This window comes from Pocillopora damicornis, chromosome 8 (assembly GCF_964200805.1).
Source record: "Pocillopora damicornis chromosome 8, jaPocDami1.2, whole genome shotgun sequence".
NCBI classification, from domain to species: Eukaryota; Metazoa; Cnidaria; class Anthozoa; order Scleractinia; family Pocilloporidae; genus Pocillopora; species Pocillopora damicornis.
The window spans coordinates 2,550,401-2,574,495 of NC_142677.1; the positions used below are offsets into that span (position 1 = coordinate 2,550,401).

At 38.6% G+C, this 24,095-nt stretch overlaps 3 protein-coding genes across 5 annotated transcripts; 2 read left to right on the forward strand and 1 right to left on the reverse strand.

The window, feature by feature from the left end:
• Positions 1-6,790: 6,790 nt before the first annotated feature.
• LOC113680515 (uncharacterized) lies at positions 6,791-18,713 on the reverse strand. 3 transcript variants are annotated; one of them, XR_016179053.1, is made up of 10 exons: positions 17,738-18,707; positions 16,382-16,565; positions 15,665-15,740; positions 14,549-14,655; positions 14,073-14,207; positions 10,554-10,980; positions 8,894-9,312; positions 8,140-8,216; positions 7,500-7,768; positions 6,791-7,403 (listed from the first exon to the last, which is right to left on the reverse strand). XR_016179053.1 is itself a non-coding variant. In XM_089180002.1 (10 exons), the coding sequence occupies exons 2-10, from the start codon at positions 18,220-18,222 to the stop codon at positions 7,564-7,566; spliced, it is 2,115 nt and encodes a 704-aa protein (XP_089036128.1). In that variant the 5' UTR covers positions 18,223-18,290; positions 18,436-18,684; the 3' UTR covers positions 6,791-7,563. The 3 variants fall into 3 exon arrangements, 2 of the variants coding, with proteins under 2 accessions (XP_089036128.1, XP_089036127.1); XM_089180002.1 differs by having other exon boundaries at positions 6,791-7,768; positions 17,738-18,290; positions 18,436-18,684; XM_089180001.1 differs by having other exon boundaries at positions 6,791-7,768; positions 17,738-18,713.
• A 34-nt stretch (positions 18,714-18,747) lies between these two features.
• Positions 18,748-20,760, forward strand: LOC113680516 (transcription initiation factor TFIID subunit 10). The gene is made up of 4 exons (XM_089180005.1): positions 18,748-18,983; positions 19,538-19,602; positions 20,174-20,285; positions 20,558-20,760. Exons 1-4 carry the CDS (start codon positions 18,777-18,779, stop codon positions 20,645-20,647), a joined length of 474 nt encoding a protein of 157 aa, XP_089036131.1. The 5' UTR covers positions 18,748-18,776; the 3' UTR covers positions 20,648-20,760.
• An 847-nt stretch (positions 20,761-21,607) lies between these two features.
• Positions 21,608-23,498, forward strand: LOC113680554 (DDB1- and CUL4-associated factor 10). Its single transcript, XM_027197591.2, has 2 exons — positions 21,608-22,670; positions 23,071-23,498. Exons 1-2 carry the CDS (start codon positions 21,692-21,694, stop codon positions 23,397-23,399), a joined length of 1,308 nt encoding a protein of 435 aa, XP_027053392.2. The 5' UTR covers positions 21,608-21,691; the 3' UTR covers positions 23,400-23,498.
• Positions 23,499-24,095: the final 597 nt, after the last annotated feature.

A 24,095-nucleotide genomic window follows, 5' to 3' on the forward strand; every position in this document is an offset into this window, starting at 1 on the left:
ACACAGTTTGGAAAGGAATTACTGGACCAGAAGACAGTAGACGCTATACCGAGTATTGGCTGTGGGTCGAACCGGTCTTTAGTTCAGTGCTGCCGATTGGAACAGATTACAATTTCAGGATCGATCGCTGTGAGCCCTTCCAATGCAGTGGTGGTACTTTCTCCTATGGCGTCAGTATCAAGGTCAGCCGTGCTTGAGAGTTCTTCACCGACCAAACAAGGAGCTCCTAGAACTAATTAACGCGAGTTAGTTAACCCAATGACAAACTTCATATGATTTTATGCAGACTGTAGAAGAGTTCAACTCCACAAATTTACTTTTGATGAATAATTTTTATTAAGGTATAGAACAATAAGCAAATAGAGTTAAAGCACTGTATTTAGAGGCTTCCAAATCTGGCGTCTAGTATAAGATATCTAAAATCAAAGAATTGTGGCCCGCATTTTCTTCCAAATTTTACTTTGGCGGACTAACACTTCGAGATGATAACCATCGCTGAAGTTGCTATTGTAGACCTAGCTTCGCTGTTTTGCTGAAAGCCAGTGTAACTCGCTGTATTGCTGTAAGAGTTCCAAGGAAGAAAGGTAATCAGCGCTGTCGATTCAGAATTTGAGAATTAAGTAAAACTAGGATCACTGAAAAGAGACATTTTAGCGACCTCGTGGTGAAGAGATTTCGAAAGCCGAGACTGGATTGCGGAAAGAACTTAAGTCAGACATTCTAAACATACACAGCCAAGACTCTGAAGCCATTCGCATTTAATTGTAAGAGTACGCGTAACAACGTTTTAATCATTTCCTAAGTTTTGGTGAGTAAACTGATTAAATGTTACACTTATTTTACGACTATAATTTGGTTACGTTGTTTACAGTTAGTTCTCTGGTGCATGATCAGACATCTTAAGCTGTTAAAGTACTATAATATTCTCTCTTTTAACCTTGTTATGTTAGCGTTGCCGGTGATAAATGAAAAAGGTATATAGACACAGTTTCTTTCCATAAATAAAGAACAAGGAACACTAAATGCGAGCGGCAAGTGTTTGAGTGACTTCCGTTTTCTCTTTGGCCACGTCCAACTTCGTAACATTTACATCTATTTGTGGTTTTTAGTCTTCAATGACCCTATGCTTTGCTAGTTATTTGCTTTGACGCAAGGGTTGAAATATCTTTCGAATGAGAGCCTAAATTCCTGAACTCGGCATAGTAGTTTACTCATAACATAATATGAACTCTACGTTAATTAAAAAACAACAAAAATAACAGAAACTCATCCCAGAACTCTTTTAAAAAATCCATTGGAACAAAATTAATCGAAATTCTAGAAACTGGAAATTCTTATGTCGACATAGATACTCTAATTTATAAGATGAAAGATCAATTACTAACTGTAATTATGTTTAGTCTGTAGTTTTCCTCTTTACATATTATCCTAATACCTAGATGTTTATAGGCACGAAGATTAATGTCTACGTGTTGTAATTGTATGTGAATATTTGGTGTATAAAATTGTGTAAAATTATTTGTCAACTGTCTGGCTTGCCGCGATTAGCTCTTCACTATTTGCAAGCCAGCCTAGTAATAACCATCTGATGTGAACAAATAACACTTGAATTGAATCATGTGCTCTACCTACCACTAACAGCGCACAACAGCTTCATTAAGAGCTCTTTATTGGTTAATAAATTTATCATATGTCCATTTTCGAGGGTAAACTGGTCTCAAACTCACTGCAGCGTTTTTTTCAATAGTTTCAGCGCTTGATTTCTGTACAGTAATGATAACCTTCTGAGATGAAAATTGTCATGAAGTAATGTGCCTCCATGCGGACAAGGATTAGAAACGCGTCAGGACACATAAAGTTTGACTGCATATCACTGCTTCATTCTCCGCTTGCATTTTGTGGGACGCTGTGAACGAATACTTTTCCATATTGGACATGATATTGCAAAGCACACTGTTATCATATGTTAGAATTAGTGAACAACGCTCTAAAAATAGTTTGACTTCAGACTGATTCATTGAACCCTTCAGGGTCGTGGTAGTAATAATGTTTTCCGAGAAACAACTTGTCGTTTCCGGACATGACATCAGAGGGGGTGGCTGCATGGCCATAGAGTTTCCAATCTGAGGTTTTACCGTTCTCTTTTGGATATGGCGGAAGTGGTGCGGAAGAGGGCTGAGTACAATTCTGGGCTCTCGCATATGCAATTTTTAGATATTTTTTGATAAAAAAATTGAGGCAATTGATGACATAATGCTGTCAAATTAAAGAAAGAAAGTTCATTTCAGACAAGATAACATGACTCTTTTGACATAAATTTTGTTGTGCCAGCCCCAAATTGATGACAAGAAATTATTCTCAAATAATGAGACACAACAAAACCTGGGATAAGTTCCGTCCCGTCAACTAATCTGTAACACGGCGATGTCTCATCTAATCAGAAAACAAATTTCGCTCGACCAAACCTGGGTACTACTATGCGACATGACGTCATCGAGATAGACCTACCACCCGCAAATGAGAACATTACGGCTACTATTAAAGTTGCTTGCAGGCTTGTTCAAGACCACTGGAAAGGAAGGATTTTCTTCTAGGCTTCCTTAAAGGAAATATAACCTATTTGTGCAAACAGATTCACTGTGTTCACTCTCACTTCAATGTGAGGTTGCGGTCGATCGGTTATGAATTAAATAAAACATTGCTCAAGTGAGAACCAATCAAAGGACTTGCTTTGGTCACAGGATCAGTTATTTGCTATGTTCTTAGACGCCAACCGCTCCCAACTTCTTGTTCAGTGTCTTACGTGTAGGAATAATCTGTTTGATTCGTAGCTTTTGATCAAGGAAATATGGCAAATCAGGTCGATCCCACCATAACCTGGCTGAAGGGTCTTGTAGGTAAGACTTTTCGAGGAAACTACAACGGAGAATTGCCCATGCCGCAAACAGGAAATGTAAGGGACGTTATAATTGTAAAAGATTCTCTCGATACAACACTAGCTGGAATTTCAAGAGACGTGCTTCAGAAATACGGTAGTGAAGTGTGGAAAGGAATCACCGGACCAAAAGACAGTTTCCGCTATACCGAGTATTGGCTGTGGGTCGAACCGGCCTTTAGTTCAGATTTGTCAGAGGGAAACACTTACAATTTTAAAATCGAACGCTGTTTGCCTTTCCAGTGCGGTGGTGGTACTTTCTCCTACGGCGTCAACATCATTGTCAGCCTTGCTTGATAGTTCCTTTCCTTTACACCGATTGCCGACCAAACAAGGAGCTCGTGGATCTAGTTAACGTAAGAAGCACTTAACACAATCGACTTAGTTAACCCAATAACAAACTCCACATGATTTTATGCACACAGTAGATCGAAGAGTTCCACTTTACAAATTTACTTGTGATGAATAGTTTTTATTTAGGTATAGGACGGTAAGCAATTCAAACAGAGCTAAAGCACTGTTCGTAGTAGCTTCCAAACGGGCAAGCGGCCCGCAAGTGCTTGACTGACTTCCGTTTTCTCTTTGTCTTCGTCCAGCTTCGTAGCAATTATATCTAATTGTGTTTTTCAGCCTGCAATGTCCCTATGATTTGCTACTTGTTCCTCCTAACGCAAGGGCTGAAACTTCTTTCAAATGAGAGCCCAAACTTCTAAACTCGGCAAAGCAGTTTACTTTTAACATAACACGAGACGAAACATGTGCTCCACTTACCACCAACGGCGCACAACAGCTTCTTTTAGACCTCCTTATTAGTTAATAAATTCATCACATTTCCATTTGCGAGGGTAAACTGGTCTCAAGCTCACTGCGGCGTTTGTTTCAATCGTTTCGATGTTTGATTTTCGTACAGTCAAGATAACCTTCTGAGATGAACATTTTTGGCTGAAAGACACATAGTCCTGTAATAGAAGAAGGCAACCTACGTCTAGAGTAAAGGCTTCTGTTGTAAAGTAATGTGCCTCCATGCGGACGATGATTAGAAACGCACTATGACACGAAAGAGTTTCATAAAGTTTGTTTGCGTATCACTGCTTCATTCTCCGCTTGCATTTTGTGGGAAGCTGTCCAATAGTGAACGAATACTTTCCCATATTGGACATCATATTGTCAAGTACGCTGTTAATATAAGGAAGAATTAGTAAATAACGCTTTAAAAATAGTTTGACTTCAGACTGATTTATTGAACCCTGCAGGGTTGTAGAAGCAATAATCTTTTCCGAGAAACAACTTGTCGTTTCCGGATATGATATCAGAGGGGGTGGCTGCATGGCCATAGAGTTACTGCCTCGTTTCCAACCTGATGTTTTTCCTTTTTCTTTGGATATGGCGGAAATGGTGCGGAAAAGGGCTGGGTACAACGCTGGGCTCTCCCATATGCAATTTTTAGATATTTTTTTTTATAAAAAATGAGGCCATTAATGACATAATGCTGTCGAAGGAAAGTCCGTTTTAGAGACGATAACATGACTCATTTGGCATCATATTGTTGTCCAGCCCCAAATTGATGACAAGAAATTATTCTCAAATAATGAAACACAACAAAACCTGGCCTAAGTTCCGTTCGGTCAACCTATCTGTAACACAGTGATATCTCATCCAATCAGAAGACAAGTTTTGCTCGATCAAACCTGGGTACTGCTATGCGACATGACATCATCGAGATAGACCTACCACTCCTTACCAGACCTCACGCGGATGAAGAACCATAAAGAGGCAAAAGGGAACATTACGGCTGCTACTAAAGCTGCTTGCAGGCTTGTTCAAGACCACTGGAAAGTAAGGATTTCCTCCAGGCTTCATTAAAGGAAAGATAGCCAATTAATGCAAACAGATTCATTGTGTTCACTCTCACTTCAATGCGAGGGTGCAGTCGATCGACTATGAAGTAAACGTAACATTGCTCAACTGAGAACCAATCAAAGGACTTGCTTTGGTCACATGATCAGTTATTTGTGATGTTATTAGACGCTAACCGCTCCCAATTTCTCTTCTTGTTCAGCGTCTTATGTGTAGGAATGATCTGTTTGATTTGTAGCTTTTCATCACGGTAAGTTAGTAAATATGTCAAAACTGATCCAAAGTGCGATTGATCCCACCATAACTTGACTTCAAGAGACCTACCAGGATCTTGTAGGTAGGAGTTTCCTAGGATGCTATGAAGGCGCACACACTATGTCATCAAAAAGTAAAAGTTATGCTCTCGATCCAGTGCATACTTGGTTGTTAAAGGACTGTATTGATGTTCTGTAGCCCACTCCAACTGATATCATGAACGCGTCTTAGGATCAGTGCATTTTCCCCTTTTTCTTCAAGAAGTCACTAATTTGCCCTCTGATAAAAAAAGGACAACCTTGATGCTGATGTCTTTGCCAAATATTCACCCATCTCTAATTTATCATTTCTCTCTGGGGCATTAGAAAGAACAGTGGCTTTCCAGATTGAGAGATAATTCACCACCAATGGCTTATTTACTAAAATGCAATCAGCATACAGAAAGCATCACAGTACTGAAACTGCCCTTCTACGAAGTGGTAATGATATACCTCTGGCCCCGGTTGTTCGAAGATCGGATAGCGCTATTCAAACTGACGGAAAGAGGTGGAGCACGATACATTAGTCACACATTTAGGCCGAGAGGAAGGTTGTTGAGAGAGAGAACGTCTGATATCAATGATTTTAGATTCGAAGAAGTCGCCAAAACTCTCAACTAGGTGTTCAAGAGAGTCATGTGTCGGTAGAGTTGGAAACGACTTTACGCTGAAGGTACTATCAACGAGCTTGAAGACCTGCTTCATATTAGACGTATACAATATACGTCTAGACGTATTAGACGTACCATGTATAAAGTTTGTTATTGGGTTAACTAAGTCGCTTCTGTAAATTTCTGCTTACGTCAGAAAGTTTTAAGGACTCTGCGTAAACACGAAGAACTATTTAGCACGACTGACTTTGATGCTGATGCCGCAAGGGAAAGTACCACCACTGCGTTAAAAAGGCACTTAGTGATCTATTCTGAAAATGTAATTGGTTCCAATCATCAGCACTGAACGAAAGGCCGGTTTCACCCACAGCCAATATTGGACATAGAGGACACTGCCTCCTGGTCCTGTACTGCCGTATGACTTAAGCGCGTCACTTAAAATTCCAGCTAGTGTTGCATCGAGGGAATCTTGTTCAGTTGTAACGTCCTTTGGGTTTTCTGTCTGCGACATAGTGTGTGCGCCTTCATAGCATCCTAGGAAACTCCTACCTACAAGATCCTGGTAGGTCTCTTGAAGTCAAGTTATGGTGGGATCAATCGCACTTTGGATCAGTTTTGACATATTTATGTGGTGAAAAGCTACAAATCAAACAGATCATTCCTACACATAAGACGCTGAACAAGAAGAGAAATTGGATAAATCTCTATCCGGTGGATAACGCTATACGTTTTGCTATCACTTATCCGCTGGACAGCGATTTATCCGTTGGATAACGTTATCCACCCTTTATACAACTGGACACAGGCCATTGACAACAAATGCGAAGCTGTTCTTGTGTTGTTAGACTTATCTGCGGCTTTTGACACAACAAACCACGCTATCCTTCTCGATAGGATTCGGGAACGCTGTGTTTTTGCAAAACGGTTCTTCGTTGGATTGAATCATACATTAAAGATCTTCCTCAATGCATTGCCCTCGATAAGATTCTTTCTCGACCAAGATACGTCTTGTGGTGTCCGTGAAACTGGGAAAATTCAGAGATTGCAAAATACCGCGACAAGTTTAACTGTGTGCATGAAGAAGACTAATCACATTACTCCTGGCTTCTTGTTAATGACAGAATAATTTTAAGTTACTTTTGATTACGTACAAATCTCTTAATAGCCTTTCCCGGGCGCAGTGTACATTGATGAAGTTTTGCTCTCTACTTAAAGAACCATCTGAAAATACATTGTAACTGTAAAATAAAACTAAGTAAACAAGAGGCCAACATACAAGAGACAGAAGAGTTATTGAAGACGGCGAAAATTACCACAAATTGCAAATAACAGAAATTTAAAAATTATGACAAATCTTTGAGCGAATGATGGGCAAACTTAACATTCAAATGTTGTAGAACATGTCCAGGATTGACCACCGATGAGATTTATTTTCTGCAGAAAAGACATCAAAAAGTGTCCTCATGACTAAACTTCTAGCGAAACATATATAATTATGTCACAAAGGTGGACATAAGTGGTGTTGTATCCAAAAGTGATCCAGGTTTGAGATCATTGCTGGCAGCATGGTCGGGTAAAGAGCGCGCTGGATCTTAAATCGGGTGATTTAATCAGGTTGGAATCCCGCTCTGAACATCAGCTAAATATCTTTCTTTGTAATTCTTGATGTACTCCTCGGCAACGCTTGTGATGATAATAATAACAATACTAACAAAAAAATAAAATAAAATAAAATAAAAATAAATAAAATAAAATAATAATAATAATAATAATAAAAGTAATAATAATAACAATGATAATTACAAAAATAATAATGTTGATGATGATGATGAACTAAAAAAAAAAAAAATGCCTGCGATGAAATCCTTTAATCAGGTGAAGGAAGTCCTCTTGTTCGTGGTCCACCATCAAATTCTTCGTCATCAGAGATATCTGGTGACTTGAATGACACCCTGCGTCCTAAGGGAGCGTTTATTTTGTGATAGTCACGATAAATTTGTCCGGATCCTCTTTTTCTGAGTAAGTTCTTCTTCCATTCTGGCATGCCAACCCAACGCTGCTCTTCCTTAAGCCTAAAAAATGTAGAATTGGAAAACATGATCGGCTATTTTCTCACTCGCATTACTGGTGAGAAAAGTTTTAAGTAGGTCACAATAGAATCCAAAGTAGTGTCAAACTAACAGCTATGGAGAAGTAATGAAACATGACCACGTAATCACTCTAAGCGCGCAAAAACGCGGATGGCCAAGCTGCAGTTAGATTTGGTTTTGAAATTGATTGGTTGATAAGGAGGGGCGGGAGATTTTTTTAAGCCAACCACAGCGTGAGCTGGAGCAGAATCAAAGGAAACAGTTCCCGATATTCTTAAAGTTCTTGAAGTTAAACCCGTTCACACACTTAATAGAGTATACGAAAACACCCAACACAAAGATGTCTCACAAACCTTTCTTCTTCCTTCTTGCTGATTAAGGGAATTTTCCATGAAGGTACAAAAGACCACTTTCTTTGCTCAATCTCTCTCTGAAATAAAAAACAACTCATACTATCGAAATAAGGTTAAACCAGTAATGTTAAGCCTATAATTTTCGGAATCGTCTTTTGCAGTTCGTTGTAATCTTCTTCACTCCTATCCACGGACAGTCCTAATTGGTCTTTTTTGGTGTTTCCCTCAGTCGGAGTTCTGAGTTTTGCATGACGCCAAAAATTTCTTAAGAATATCGTGATGTTATAATTCCAGAACAAGACAACAATTTGAAAGATGTTATTCAGTGAATGACAGGCATACTCAGTGGGAAAGAACTTTGAGTGCTCCAAATAGGAGTCAAACCTAAAACCTTCCAACCGATTAGTACTTCGGATGCTCTACCTCTGAGCAGCCATAGAAGACTGGTGGCACGCTTGGTCATTTAACAAGGTCCATGATAAAAGAAAAATTCTATTTACATAATCATTGCACAGAAGACAACGATTTGTTCCGAAATGGCCTAACTAATACTTCATAGGAAAATTTTGCCATTAATTAAGCCCAAAAGTTGTTGGACAGAATCTTACTTGATTGGTTACTTCAATCCTTCGTTCAACTCAATCAAGTTTCAATTTTTGGAAAGTAAAGTTTGTTCTGAGATTGCATAAATGTATTCTTTTGAATACGAACATTACAAGGGACTTTACTAAACGAATACTCCTTACGCCCTAACCTTTTCCCGCTCTACTCTTTCTCGCGCCTTTTCTTTGATGACCCGATTCATCAAGATCTGTCGCTTCCACAGCGGCAGCACATTCACTAGCTCCTCGTGCAATGATTGGACGTTCCCTTCATGGCGGCCTTCGCTTGTCTCGTTCTGATTCTTGTATCCTATTGGTTGGCCACTAATGCCGTTTCTAACAGTCGTCTTCGTGTGTTCATCTTCAGACTCGCTGATTGCATGACTCGAAGTGCTGGCCTTGTTCGACAAAGAATCAACCTTCACTATAACGCTGCAGTCATCTTGATTTGTAACATTTGCACTGAACTCAACAGATGTAGATTCAAAGGGTCCGCTTAGGTGGGAAATTTCACTGTTGGCTTCATTTTCGTTCAAATCGACCTGTTCTTTCGGCTTTAATGATTCCTCACCTTGCAGAAAAAAAAAAAGAATGGTTGTGACGTCAGAGTAACTAATTTCAGCTAATTGAAAGCGAAAACATCTTTGCTCGTATTTGTAAGAAACACGTGAAGTCATTTTAGTGTGATTACTTACTGACAGATGATTTTAGAGATGCACACGCTACTAATTGTCAAAAATTACGTCATATCGCACCCTACACGAGGTGATTAGAATACAGAAACAATGGTTGCCCCTGAGTTTCTTGATGATGAAAGCTTTCATACTGAAACAATTATTCGACGATATTCACTTCGCCTTCGGTGATTCATTGTTATTTCCAGGGGTATGGATAATTCTTTTTTGTCTCTAAAGAGAATAGGTTTGAGCTGCACTTATATTGCTACGCAAGCAAGCAATGAAAACAGCTAACCCCTCCCCCGAAAGATGAATACTGACGAAAACTATTCTTGAGGATAAAAGGTGCAAATTTCGGAGAAATTGTAAGTTGAGACTGCTAAATTGTGATCGTTAAAACAACGATGTCCATGCACGGCTTCAGTAACTGCATTGATACATTTTCAGTAAATTCAACCAAAGCCGTTGGATAACGTGAAGTTTGTAGGGCGTTCGTTAGAGATATTTAAGTTCGACTCCAACACTGGTGTATACTCTTATTACTAAAGAACAAGTGGACAGTAATATTTCCAAAAGAAATCAGTACGGTGGAAGAAACTCAGAGATGTACTAACAAAATAAACAATGTCTTGTTCTCCAGCATCAACCGATGTCGAATACGCTGAGTGAAAATAGATAGATGCTATTGAAAATATTGAATAAGTAATTGCTGTTAAAATAAATGTTGCTCTTTAGAGCAGGTAACTGTTAAGTCCACCCTCGAGCCAAGAACCCCAATGCGCATCGATCAACTCGCTCGCTTTTCATAGCATTGACGAACAAGGAATATTGCTAGATTCCCCAGATGGAATGCAATTCCATTGCAGGTGAGCGCCAGGCATTTTCTTAGCCTTCTCTCGCATTTTCTATCACGAATTTCTTTCACACATTAACCATTTATACTCTTCAGTAGGGAGAGCATTGTGAGAGTGGGGCATCTTGCCAAAATAAATGATACATTAAACTAACAATTTGGCCGGAGCTTTAAAACCCGGATATCTCGTTCGGCAGTCCAGCGCAATGACCAATTGGCCACTGTGTCGTCCACGCAGAAAATCAATTTTATTATTGGTTTACTTATAGTATAGTAGCTTACCTGTGACTTCAGAAAACTCTGGCGGAGGAGGAAGGATATCCAGTAAAGGCGGTGAAGGAAGGGGCTGTTTTTCTCTCACGGGCTTTTTTGTAAACGGCGAAGGAAGGACTTTAGAAACCGTCGCTTGAGTGTGCGGCGGGAAAGGCTTTGTGCTCTCATTCAGATCTCTAGTGTTAACAGATGGGGGTATAATAATTTCTTTTAAAACTGCAGGTTTGTTTTTCTTGTCGTTAATACTTAGTTGTAAAGAAGCTCGTTCGGGCCTTTCTCTCATATGAAAACCAGGTTCCAATGAAGTTTTGAAACTGGTCTCTCTCTTAGTTGGAAGTGCTAAACTTTTCCCTCGATATTTCATCGTTGGCGTCAGGTTCTCTGTAACCGCCTGACGTTCCTTGGTATCCGTCAGTCTCTTTTGTGCTTTGGCTTGCTGCAAAAAAAAAAAAAGGCAAATATGTATCTGAGAACAGAAGAACCTTAATTTAAGGGGCACCCTCGGATCTACAAAAAAGAGTGCCTAAGTTGAGGAGCCCCTTCATTAAAGGTAACAGGAGCATTTTTCAGTCGGCACAAAGCTGAATAGAGGTGTTCTAGAAGACACTCCATAGTGCAAAATTAATCTACAGACAAGAATAGCGACATAACACTGAACTGAAAAAATTTCTGCCCACACAAGTATGTGTGATACTGCTCATTTTTTCTCTAGAAATCTCTTTTTCGATGGAAAGTATGGAAATTGGACATTTAAGCACTTGCAGTCAACAGAAATGTCAGTTCACAATTGGGGCAAACAACGAGTAAAATTAAGAATGGTGGAATAAGCCATTAAAGAAAATTCGCGTCAGTCACACTAACTTTGGTGCAAAACACACTGTTATAAGTGATTAACGTTCAAAAGTAACTAACAATCAGAAGCACTACTTCAAGCCAGTCTCGCCCCAGGTAAAGTTTGTGAAGAAAGCTGAAATGTAAACATGTATCTGAGAGAATAACTTCCCTTTGTTTCAAATAAACTACTTTCATATTGGGGATGTTCGTTCAGTGTCTCAAAGATCTTCTTCTCCGTAGAAATACAGGATATAATTGCGTAGCCGGGGCCATTCAACAAAACGACCAGGTAAATCGAGACTTATTTGAAGCTCCTTCAAGTTATGGATGTTCACTGTTCAGCATTTGTTCGATTTAACAGTATTTAAGGTAAGATTATGCACTTTTCAGGCTTCGTGAGCCACAGGCAGACCAACTACAAGGTGTTTAATACCCGTTCGTTGGGTTTATAAAAGGTGTCACACTGCAAAAAAGAGAAAAAGCCACCATCCTGTGATTCGGCCAAATTTGCATTCTAACCTGAAAGACTGACCGGTCGATTTTTTCATTTGTCAAAAGTAACGAAGAGTAGGATTCTTAATCGTAAACTAATATGGGGGGGGGGGGGGGGGGGGGAAGGGGCCGGGAAAGTAATCTTGTTTTTATTTGGTTTATGAGGATTCTTTTTTTAGTAAATTACCTTCAAAAGTATAACTTTCTTCTGAAAAAGAGGAGCGTCAAATTACGCCAAGTCCTGCTTGTATCCTTGATAAATTTCAGCACAGTTAAACTTTATGTAAGAGCGCTTTTCGACTGCAAGCCTTAAAACCAAAAGCAGTTGAAAGTAGGCAGAGCACGAAAATCGAAACGAACCAAAATGTCACAAAAAGTCAACAATATTTTGAAGTAAAAACAAGCAAACTGCCGAAAGGACGGGAAAACGTGAGTAACCAAGTCATGATTAATTCTATTTTCGCATATGATTGGTTGAGAAGATATCACAAGATTTCTGAACCATGCCGCTGAGTCACACAACCAAGTAACACGAACCCAAAGCAATCTGTATTACTTCTAGCCCTTGATTAAAAATCGTTCTACATTGATTTTAAGGTTTATTCACGTGGTTTTCACGATTTACCAATGACACATTTAATAGTTACCAATGTAATTATTTAGTTATGTATTAATTTCTTTTTTCTTTGTTTCTCTATTAATTTAATAAGCATGCTTTATAATCTTCTTACGTGCTTTAACTGAGTTTTTATCACTGAAAACTGTAGTTTTAATATAATAATTGTGAAGCTTAAATAGAGAGTTACCTTCTTCCTAAAACATAGTTATATCAGTTAGTAATTTTTCTTAATTTTATTCTTTGTACAACGAAACTGCCATCAAAAATATACAACTAAGAACTAAGAGGTAATGAAGAGTTCCAATCACCATCTAGAAAACGTTGTTACAAGTGAAATTCCAATAAGTGACCACAGAAAAGAGCCTTTCAAATCATATATTTAACAATTATCTACCGCAATTTAGTTTTAGCACTACTTGTGTGCAGTAAATCAAATTATTATCACAAATCAAAATGATTGCACATGGTTTGTGGCTACTCAGGTTTAAAGATTTAATAAATGTAACCAAGAAGTTACAATTCATAGACCCAACGTTTCGACACTCCTGTCTAGTGCCTTCATCTAGGCAGGAGTGTCGAAATGTTGAGTCTATGAATTGTAACGTCTCGGTCACATTCATTAAATCTTTAAACCAGAGTAGCATCAAACCGTGTCTGATTGTCCACCTGGTTGCCATGTGAACTTATTAAATATATTTTAAAATGATTGACATTGTCTCATAGAAAATGCTCATTGTGACAACGATCAAAGCCTAACATTATAGAAACTTAACTTCGTTGCCATGCTTTAACAGCTAATGTTGTTTGCTTTCGTGCTAGTGTTGAGACGTTGGCATCTGTTGAAAGTTCAAAAATGTGTTTAAATTTAAGTTTTAAAAGCTTTTGAAATTATCTAAGTGCCAAAAGGCAAAGCAAAGTGACAGAAGAGAAAAAAAATGTTAGAGACAGATGAAAAGAGATCTGACCTGCTGAATGTGAGCACAGAAGCACAGATTGCTTTAGAAAATAGAAGAAATTTTGCTGCAAGAAACACTCTAACACTCCAGTTAACATGTATAACATTGAGCATTATTGCTGCAGAATTAAAATGTATGAAACTCAGGACATTGAAACATTAAGATCTGCAATTTATGAGGGCAATAACAATTTTCTGGGTTATTATATCAAATGAAGGTAAGATAAAAGTTTAGTCTGTATTCAAGCCAAAATGACCAATGCTGCCAAAGCTTATTCTGGTTTCCTTAGCATGAAGGAGAGAGGCACTCCACTCCACTCCTTTGGCCATACTGAGGAAATTGGCCCTTGTTCATTTTTGTACAGACCTCACTGCACTGGGTCCGTACTGCCACAACTTTGGGTCAATATTCCCCAGTACAGCCCTAAAGCCTGGTTAGTTAGAAGTTAATAGACCTGGTTGGAGAGAGACACTGTGATAGTAAAGTGTTTTAGCCAGAACACAACACATTGATCTGCCCAAGTCTCAAACCCACACCTTTAAACCCTGAGTCCAGCACACTAAACATGAGGTCATCTTTTCTCCCAGTTGTGATGAAGATTTCAGATAAATTCATTACATAAAATACCTTTGATGCTGCAATCTTGAGGTAATCTAAACATCTCCGGTGTCCATTTTTCTCTGCTAAGGTCAATGCAGTCATACCCTCCTTGTCTTTCTGTTGCACATTCAACTCCACATTTTCTACAAGATATCTGATGCACTGCCAAGAGAATTATTTTATATTAAAACAATTTGAAACCAATAAAATCAGTTCAACTTGTATGATAAAACAAAAAAAGCATACTGCTACCCAATGGGATTCAGTTTTGGATTTGTTTTGGATTGTTGATATCTATGTTATTTAAAGATAAATTACATATTACAGAAGACCTAGAGGACTCAACTTTTCTTTATAATAGAACATACTGGAATACATAGACAGAGTTAAGTATTGAGTAACATGTTTAATGCCTAGATTTGTAAAACAAAGTTTTTACTCTTCAAAGCAAAAAATCAATGTTAGATTTCCGCCAGATGGTGTTGAAAACACTGATTACTCACCTCAAATTGTCCCTGTTCTGCAGCATCATGAAGAGGAGTACCTCCCATTTGGTCTGTTGCAGTAACATCACCTTTGGCATTCAGCCACTTTAGTACAGTCACATGACCTAGATGAAACCAGCATAAAAACAATCAATGAAGGCCAAAATGCACATGTACATGTATGCTCCAACTGTTTTGACTTCAATGCATTACATCTGTCCAAATCTAAATAAAAAGATGAACAGTAATTGTACCCCAAGGTCTTAAACTTCTTTTTATAAACAGTTCACTATAATTTCACCAACCAACCAATACCCATTATCACAGATGGTTTTTAGGAATTTTTGATTTGGGGAATTCCAACTTTGATAAAAAAATTAGCCCCGCAATTACCTCTGGACCAACTCACACCAAGCAATCTTGCCTTGCAAGAATTTTGGTATAAGGCAAGAAAGAAATAACCCACAAGTCTGATGGCAGGGGACTGCCTAAACGTAGGGAAAGGCCACAGGCTGCCATACATGGCTTACAATGATTCTTGTTGAAATGCTTATTTTGTAAGAGCTGTGGCAAAGGTGTTTCTTTATCAGCAACAAAATTTGAAGGAAGCTTTTGAGATGTCTAAAGCCACACCCTTCACAGAACTCTCTCCACATCACTGTGCTCAAAGATTCAACCTTGTTAAACATTCAAAGAAACACTTACACCATGGAGATATAAATGAGAGCATGCTCACATACTATCAGAAATATTTTGCAACTGTTTAACACATCCTTGAACATCTGGTTGATTTGGACAAAGCAATATGTCTCCTCGTTCTAGTGCTATCAGTCTCACTGGTATCATGATTTGACCCTTTTAATCCCAAGATCTAAATAGCTTTTCTCAACACTGTTTGTCAGTCATCACTTATAATTTTAGATCCAAGAATTTGTTGGTCAATCAAACAACATTCCCCTAGTTGACAACGTTTCTACTTCTCATCACCTTTTTGCTTGAAATGGTATGGATGTTGTGAGGAGAAATTTATCCTTGGTCACTCCTGGGAGTGAAAGGATTAATCATGAATTTAAGTCTACTAATTCCTGGAAAGTTATAGAGGGAAAAATACATCTTCAATTTTGTCATATGTACCTTGTGAGGCAGCATAATGAGCAGGTGTGGCACCAGCTCCATCCCTCTCATTTGCAGAGGACTGTCCTTTTTCCATCTATACAGAAGAACAGAAAGTTCAAAAAACTGAAATCTGTTGAGGATCATACATGTAGCTGCAATTTTCCTCATAGTAAAATCCAAATCAATAGGTATGAAAAAAAAAAGAGGGGTGCCTGTCCCTTGGACAGTCAAAATTTATTCATTCAAATCCAATAATTTATGTAAATTCTAGTTATCCCATTTTGAAATTTAAGATATACTGATGTTAGCATGCAAGGCATTAAAATTATCAGTATGCAAATTCTCCATACTGTTCTCTATACATTTCCTAAAGTGCTGATAAGGAGAATTTGTTTAACAATCAAGAGCTGCATTAGTTGGTGATCATTTCCTTTATTCTAACTTGTTAACTTGATATATTGTAAGGAGAATTAGATTCTTATAGGGGTCGAAGGCCTTTTAAAATAGTATTTCACATAACTGTCTATCTCACTTTGACTTAGGACCAAAAACAACAGGCAATTAACAAATACAGCTTGCTAAATGACTGCCACAGAAAGGTCATTAGACTGGCCATTTGCAGCAAATTCAGTCACCAATTAAAATTAATTTTCTACAGTCTACTGTATGCAAACTAAAATGGTCACAGCTTGGAGGGATAAGGATTATTTTAGGATGTCATTCTTTCTTTCTCACCAGATATCCTATACAGTCTAGATGTCCATTCTGGGCTGCAGCATGAATTGGCAGCATTCCATCCCGGGCTCTGGCATTACACTTGCCGTCAACACTGTGCAGGTACTTAACACAATCTAGATTACCATCTTGAGAAGCAAGATACAAGGGAGTTGTTCCATCTGTGGCAACATCATTAACACAGCTGAATATTGAAAGAGTTACCAATGCATCATATTAAAGTTTGATCGCAACTCCTATGTCCATTTTCTAGAGGAAATCTCACAAAAGTGGTGAATTTAATAGACTTTTAACTATCTTAAAAAATGGTGGGAATTAAACCCTCTTCTATACTTGTGATAAAGAAATAAAAATTTGATAAAATTTGAACTCTTTGAATTAATGAAAGAATTTAAAGAGAGACAAAATGGAAAAAATATGAGTCTTCTGTGAGGGCTCAATCCTCAAATGTTCTGATTTTGCAGTTTTATGCTCCACCAACTAAATTACTGCTAACTCAATGTTGAGTTAGGCCATATAACACTGCTAACAGAAGTTTCATGAATATCCAGAATGGGAAAGTGTTTGTACACTGCTAGACTTGAGTCAGAACTTTAAGAAGTTTAGTGAAAGGGTCCTCTATCTTGGGGCCAGAATGGAGAACAAAATAAACTGAGTGCATTACTAATGGAGATGATTTTGAGATCTTTTACTACTTATTCTTCTTCCTTTACTGTTCCACCTCTTTCTACATAGAAAATACTTGATAACAAGCATTGCTGATCATGGGAAAATGCAAGGCAATATACCAGAACCCTTTCACCAACAACTTCTAATTTAGCTTGCCGTATAGTGAAATGTCATTCACTTAATTGACCAATCATAATGCACATTCTAACTGAGAGAAATGATTTTGTCAGATATGAACCCTTAACATACACTAGTAACCTAATAACTTGTTCACTGTGGCTCAGGACGGAACAAATCCAAATGCAAGGTTTGAGGTCCAAATCCTCTGGGGGAACTGAGATTTTTATTTTATATTTTTTATTTGTTTATTTATTTTGGCCTTCATTCACTATAAAGGCACCACCAAATGCATGCAACATGTAAAGGAACATCTTGCAACATAGTTGCTTGCATACCATGTGGTACCATGCTGCAAGATGTTGGATGGTGTTGGATCAAGTTTCAAAATGTTCAAAGTTTTTTCGCAACATTTTGAAACTTAAGATGTTGTGTGTGTTTGGCCAGCTCCTTCACAATGTTGCAAGATGTTGCATTGAAATGTTGCGTGCACTTGACCGGACCCTAGGATTCATTCATAATCTAGCCATCTAGCATAAGACTCAACTCTCAAATCAAAGAACATTCTACCTGTAACCAGCTTTGAAAACCAACAGCTCTAGGCATGTCAGATGCCCTCCACAAGCAGCAAAATGCACTGGAGTCATATAATTTCTTGACTTAACCCTGGGATTACCGTTCCCTTTCTCGATCAACCACTTGACAGTGTCAAACCTTCCAAATCTCGCCGATAAATGGAGTGCAGTATGCCCAGAGCCATCTCGAGTGTCTGCATCAACCTCGCCAGTCGCAAGGAAATATTTCACACACTCTAGCTCCCCCTGAGCCGCAGCGTCATGAAACGGAGTCGCCCCGCTTCTTCCGCGGACTTTGGGAGAAATTCCAGCTGTTTCTACCAGCCATTTTACGCAATCAATCCTTCCTGTTCTTGCTGCGTAATGGAGAGCAGTCGCTCCAAATCCATCTACCGCGAAAGGCGCTGATCGACGGAGCGACCGTAAGGTTTGAAGATCTCCGTCTTTCGCTGCAATAAGAACTCGTTCAGCTTCAGCCATATGTGCGACCTAGGTTCATGTACACTTTCTCAGCTCAAAACACAGATCGAGTGCGAAACAGCCATAAGCTAAAATATAAAGATTTGCGCATAATTTTAAGGTTCATCCAAAAATATTTAATCTGACGAGTGCTCGTTGCCAACGTGATCTATTGAGAGAAAAAACATTGTAAATAATTAACGACCTGTAACTTCTTTGCCGACTGTCGCGCACCTGCCTTGTAAGGCTGTGAAGAAATAAAGGTACCCGGAAAAATATGGATGGATCGTCATGATCATTGAAAAAGCCTTCGAAATCACTTGAACAGCTGGGAATTCTCAATATTGCTCCTTCTCTTTTTCAAGTTCTTTTTGCTTTCATCTCCTTGAGTGCAGGAAAACTCATTCCGTAGTTGCGTCATTCCGGAAACATTATGCATGAAGAATAATGAACAAATATTTCAGACTTATTTCAAACTTTAAAATCGCCGCCATTGTCAAGATAGATTCTGCGTGACTATTGAACAGCGTTGGCATGTAAGCGCTTAAGCGCATGCTTATTAGGTACACCAAAAAATGGCGGACGGCTCGCAGAATTTAGTTCCTAACTCGGTTCAAAACAAACCAAATACAAGCGGAATTTCGGGAAGTCAGCCAGCGACAAGTCAACCCACAGCTTCTAATACAGCTGCGGCAACTGTGTCCCATGTGGATACTAAAGTCAGAAACGCTGGTGCTTCTTTGGCGGAGTTTTTAACCCAGTTGGATGACTATACACCGACGGTATTGAAGTTAAATAGTTATGCTGATTATTTTTCAGTTTTTGTTTATGTCTAATGTAATGACTGAATTTTTGTTCTTACTGAATCTTGGCCTCGTCTAAATACATAGAAATGCAAAAAGCGTCGCTGATAGCCAGCTGTTTCGTTGATAAGACGTGATTGTCCAAATTTTCTGTTGAGCGAAACAAGCGCTTAGGTTAGGGGTAATACGGGGCAAGATTTCCGCGCATAATTTATACAGGTCTTATATAGAGAGAATAAAAGGTAAACTACAGAATACAGGGCCACTTATGTATATTTCATTGAATCACTATACATCCTTTTATGTTCTGTCTTGTTCTTCAAAGCATGCCGACAAGGTGGACCTTGGTGGCCCCTGTTCCCACTCAACCAACTAAGCAGAACTGAGTGTTTGCTTCATATTTTTCCGTACAGATCTTTGCCTTTTACCCTCAGGTTCCTTCCCCTCTCATCAAACGGAAGGGCTAAGTTGGCCTACAGGATAAAAAATTCCAAGCTTATGTTATAAAGCATTCTTTTTCAATGATTTCTTAGATACCAGATGCTGTAACAGCATTTTATTTAAATCGTGCAGGATTTGACTCCACAGACCCACGAGTGTAAGTTGAATTGGAATCAGTTATCTTGGGGGTATCATGCTTTTTCGAAGTACAAGAATTGTGTTTGTGAATGGATAAGAAAGATGATAAATTTTGAGTTTGAATGAACTGAGATGTTGCTAATTCATCACCAGCATGTAATGAGATAAAACAAAGAGTTACTAAACAGGTTTTGAACCAAAGACCCAGAGACTTCTCAATCTGATGCTCTACCAAAGTATAACTCGTGCTCAAAATTTACCAGTGGGAGAAGTGGTGATTGTACATAAGGGCACTTGTCTCTAGTCTTAACATATTAGGGACTTGGCCAAGTTACTTTTTTTAGTTCTCAGGCAAAAATTTTGCTTTCTCTCACCACTCAGGAGTATGAGCAGGTACTGGCAAAGTGTTTAGAGAATGTGATGAAATGTTGATTGGGGGGCGGGGGAGAAAGGGAGTAACAAAAGATGAGGTAGCATTCCATCCAGAGGGGAGTAGATGATTGCTAATTTGTATCTTTGGGTATTCTTTATCCTCTGTAATTCCTCTAACTACTGGGTTATTGACTAGAGCAATTTTCCTCTCACTGCAGAGTGAGGATGATTTCTCTTGCTGCACAGAAGTTTATATCAGATATTGCTAATGATGCTCTGCAGCACTGTAAGATGAGGGGGTCAGGCCAGAGTTCAAGAAAATCTGGCAAAGTAAGTTCTGTAGCGATTTTAATTTATGCACTGATTCTTAGTTTATTCATACTATTTAAGTCAACATACAAAGTGTTACTCCTTTATCTGCTTGCAGAAGGCTTTTGTGAGGCAGTTGATGGATCACAACTTGCTTGATTTTGTGACTGACATTATCTGGTTGTGAATACATCTTTCTCATCAACAAGTAATTAATTGGAAAACAGATGAATTCACAACAAACACAATTTACTTCTTGAGAAAATCAAGAAAAATTTGTTTGTATTTTGCAGGACAAGCGTTATACATTAACCATGGAAGACTTGACCCCAGCACTTAGTGAATATGGAATAACTGCCAGAAAACCTCCATACTTTATTTAATGTAACTTTATCATACCCATGTAAATATGGTAAATTGATTATTAATGAACTGTAGACTTCTCTTTGTTAAATGGAAAGAATTTATAGGCAATAAAGTGCATTTTGTAATGTTAGTGATGTTGGGTACAGGGACATGGCATTACTTTACAATTAATTCCACACCCTTGGACAAAAATCTGTCTTGGAGTCAATCCTTTATGTTTTTCAAGAGGATTCAGGATTTGAACATTGAAATATTGTAAGAATAAAGGCTTGCTTTTTAGAATCAGTAAGGGAATAAGCCCAAGCAGGGTGGAACAATGAGCAGACTCAAGCCAGAAATTTACAACCTTCAGCAAGAATGCTCTTCTGAATAATTAAAAACATTTAAAAATCGAATTTTACTAGCTAATTCCAGGAAGAGAGATATCTCTCAGGGGAAATAGAACTACCTTTTCCATCTTTACACCCTGACAGTTTGACAATCAACACCTTGGTCACTCTCATGACCTTGATGTGTAATTTCAGAGTTGTTTCCAGGATTTTTCAAAGAGGGGGCTCACACTGTCAAATAGAGGGAGCCCACCAGATTGTCGTGTTGATCCCCATGCCATGTCTGACAAAAAGGCTTGCATACTAAGGGAGGTCATGGGCACCCCAGGACCCCCCTCCCAGCTACAGCCTTGGATTAAGGGGTGATATTGTAAGGAGAAAGTAGATGCTAGTCATTCTCACAGGTAGAAATAATTAATGGCAAGGATCAGATGTTTTCAATTCATTTGCCACAACTTGATACATGCATTGTACTTTTAATGTCTTTGGATGCATATTTCATCTTCTAGAAAAAAACCATTCATATCAACTGAAAAGTTTGTACCATGGTCAGTCCCTACTCACCCACCCACCCTTGTTCTTTTTTTTCTTCTTTCTCTGTCTAGGCCGGAGGAAACTGGAACCGTTTGTTTTTATTCGCCCCAGTCCTCCTGCAGCAAATTTCGAAGGAGTAAAATGACAAAAATTTAATCGGTTGCTCGGCTCGAAGGGGGTTCCATCTGAATCTCTCGCATGGGAGAATCAAAGCCTGATACCGCTGAAAGCAACAAACAAGGCTGCAAAAATGGTCAAACATGGTCTTCGTTGTCATATCTCAAACGGCGCGAGTTATTCGGGATTGCTGAGCGAAGCGACATTGTTTCTTCAAAATATTACAAACATTTTGCCTTAAGGAAGATTTGGGATCCAGAAGATAGACCAAATGAAGATGTACATGGAGCCATTTTCAATGTGGAATTTTCACCTAATGGCGATCTTCTTGTCGCGGCGTGCGAAAAACACAGCTTGCTTTTCTTTGATCCTCTTAGTCAACGGTTAGTGAAGACTATACGGTCGGCTCATGGCGATTGCGTAAATTGTGTGCGTTTTCTGGACACCAGGATCTTTGTAACATGTTCTGATGATACCACTATAGCTCTTTGGGACTCTAGGAATCTAAAAAGTAAGGTTCTTAGCTTAGAAGGGCACTCGAATTGGGTCAAAAGTGTTGAATACCACCGACCATCCGGCCTTCTTGTGACGTCGGCATTCGATGACACCGTGAGGACATGGGACATAAACAGGTACTCCAGTGGAGATGGAGTGAGTAATCAAAACAACAAGATTGTTCTTCAGTTTTCCAATTTAATTCGAATGAAACTGTGCCCCGATGGATCCAAAATGATCATCTCGGCCATTCCTGGCAACTTACTGGTACTGCATAATTTAAACCTGGATTACTTACAGTATGACATCGAAGGAGAAGAGTATCCATTCTGGAGTGCCTCGGAATCTTCACTCGTTAGCTATGCTAGTCATCGATGGCCAAGTAAGGAGCGTAACGCCCTGGAGATGGTTCAAGATTTCCCAGATGAATGTTTGCCCTGGTGTATTTCATCTTTAGAAGTTCATCCTCATGGCTGGTGTACTCTTGCACGATACACATGCAAGAAATCAAGAAATGAGTGGACTGTTCTTCATGACATTCAGGATGTCGCTGATATGAGGGATGGTTAGTATTGAAAACTTAACAATTTTGTATGTTATTCGTACCCTAAGAAAAATTTTTCCCTTTTTCAATCCCTCAGCCCTTGCCCTCCCTAGCTATGGAAGTTATTTTATAGTATAAACATCGGTGTTTAACAGAGATTCCAGCCCTGAGAAAAGGGATTAACTGCACAAGTGTAAAATTGTGATCATAATTGTTTGATATTTCCAATCAGCTGCTGATACATCACTTACCTTTCAATTGCCATGTTATCAGGTTCATGAATGACAAGCATTTACAGTCAGTAAAGGCCTATGGAGTTTATAGCAGAGCTCACAGAGCATAGCCCCATAATTATACAAAATAGTAGTGACCCATGTTTATTTATTTAACATATCAATATTATTATTAACTTCTATTGTAGGTGAAGACAATGCAACTCCTTCACGTCGCCTTACCTACAGTATTAAGGAACCCAATGTAGCCAGGGGTTACATAAAAGAACATTGTTTTAGCAGTGATGGAAGAATCATTTGTTCACCATTTGGCAATTCTGCCAGAATCCTTGGTTTTAGTAAACATTGTGAAGAACTGGCAACTTGTGTTCAGGAGACACCTTCAGAGCTGTGCGATTTAAAAACACTTATCAGTCATAAACATGCTGTGGTGACTTGTAGGTTTTCACCAACTCACTCTCTTCTCTCTTTGGGTTGTTTAGGTGGCAAAGTAAGCTTTTACCAACCTAAACTTTGAGGCTACTGAGCTTGAAGATATTCCTCTTGTTATTTGTGTGTTGGAAAATATGTAAGAGCAATGCTTTCAATAAAAATCTTCCATTGAGCTACCTAAAAATGATTGTGTACTGTTAAGTTTCTGAATCAATGTATAAACCTAACAGTCAAGAATAATAAAAGGAAATGGCATTTCTAACCCTTTCTGATATCTCATTAGAGATTCTCCTTACTGTCTGCTATATAATTATTATTATTATTGTTATTATTATTATTATTCCCATCACATATCTGCTTGATATTGTATTGATATTGTAAAGAGAAATTCTATCTTGGCTACTCATTGGTTAATTTTATTGCAATAACCTTTAAATTCAGTTTTCTTGAGGACTTCAGACCAGGATCATTCGGAGCTGAATTTATCAGACATTTTTTCTGTATCTAAAGTTTGTCCTACATGTCATGACACAAGCTGCCTATGGTGACAGAAGTGAAAAGGCTCCAAAATAGGCTTTTTTATCCAAATCCTGAAAGGCAAAAGGCGCCAGATGAAAGGCAAACAAAATCATGAGGACTTTTTTACTCTTTACATGCAATATCTTTAAGTGAGCACTTACGTACTACGGGCCTATCTTTTTTCTCCCGGCTCCAGGGCTCCTCATTGCACAGCTGATTTAATTATAATTAGCCAATCAGCGTCAAACAAAGGAATACCCCT

Bases quoted from the DNA above. Each gene is read 5' to 3' on its own strand.
- LOC113680515 (XM_089180001.1), bottom strand. From the start codon at position 18,222: ATGGCTGAAGCTGAACGAGTTCTTATTGCAGCGAAAGACGGAGATCTT. The intron at 15,741-16,381 runs GTGAGAAAGAAA...TCTTCTGTATAG, and splicing joins TAGACTGTATAGGATATCTG to ATGGAAAAAGGACAGTCCTC. The intron at 14,208-14,548 runs GTGAGTAATCAG...TTCTCTTGGCAG, and splicing joins CAGAACAGGGACAATTTGAG to TGCATCAGATATCTTGTAGA.
- LOC113680516 (XM_089180005.1), top strand. From the start codon at position 18,777: ATGGCGGACGGCTCGCAGAATTTAGTTCCTAACTCGGTTCAAAACAAA. The intron at 18,984-19,537 runs GTATTGAAGTTA...ATGATTTCTTAG, and splicing joins TGGATGACTATACACCGACG to ATACCAGATGCTGTAACAGC. The intron at 20,286-20,557 runs GTAAGTTCTGTA...TGTATTTTGCAG, and splicing joins GTTCAAGAAAATCTGGCAAA to GACAAGCGTTATACATTAAC.
- LOC113680554 (XM_027197591.2), top strand. From the start codon at position 21,692: ATGGGAGAATCAAAGCCTGATACCGCTGAAAGCAACAAACAAGGCTGC. The intron at 22,671-23,070 runs GTTAGTATTGAA...CTTCTATTGTAG, and splicing joins TGTCGCTGATATGAGGGATG to GTGAAGACAATGCAACTCCT.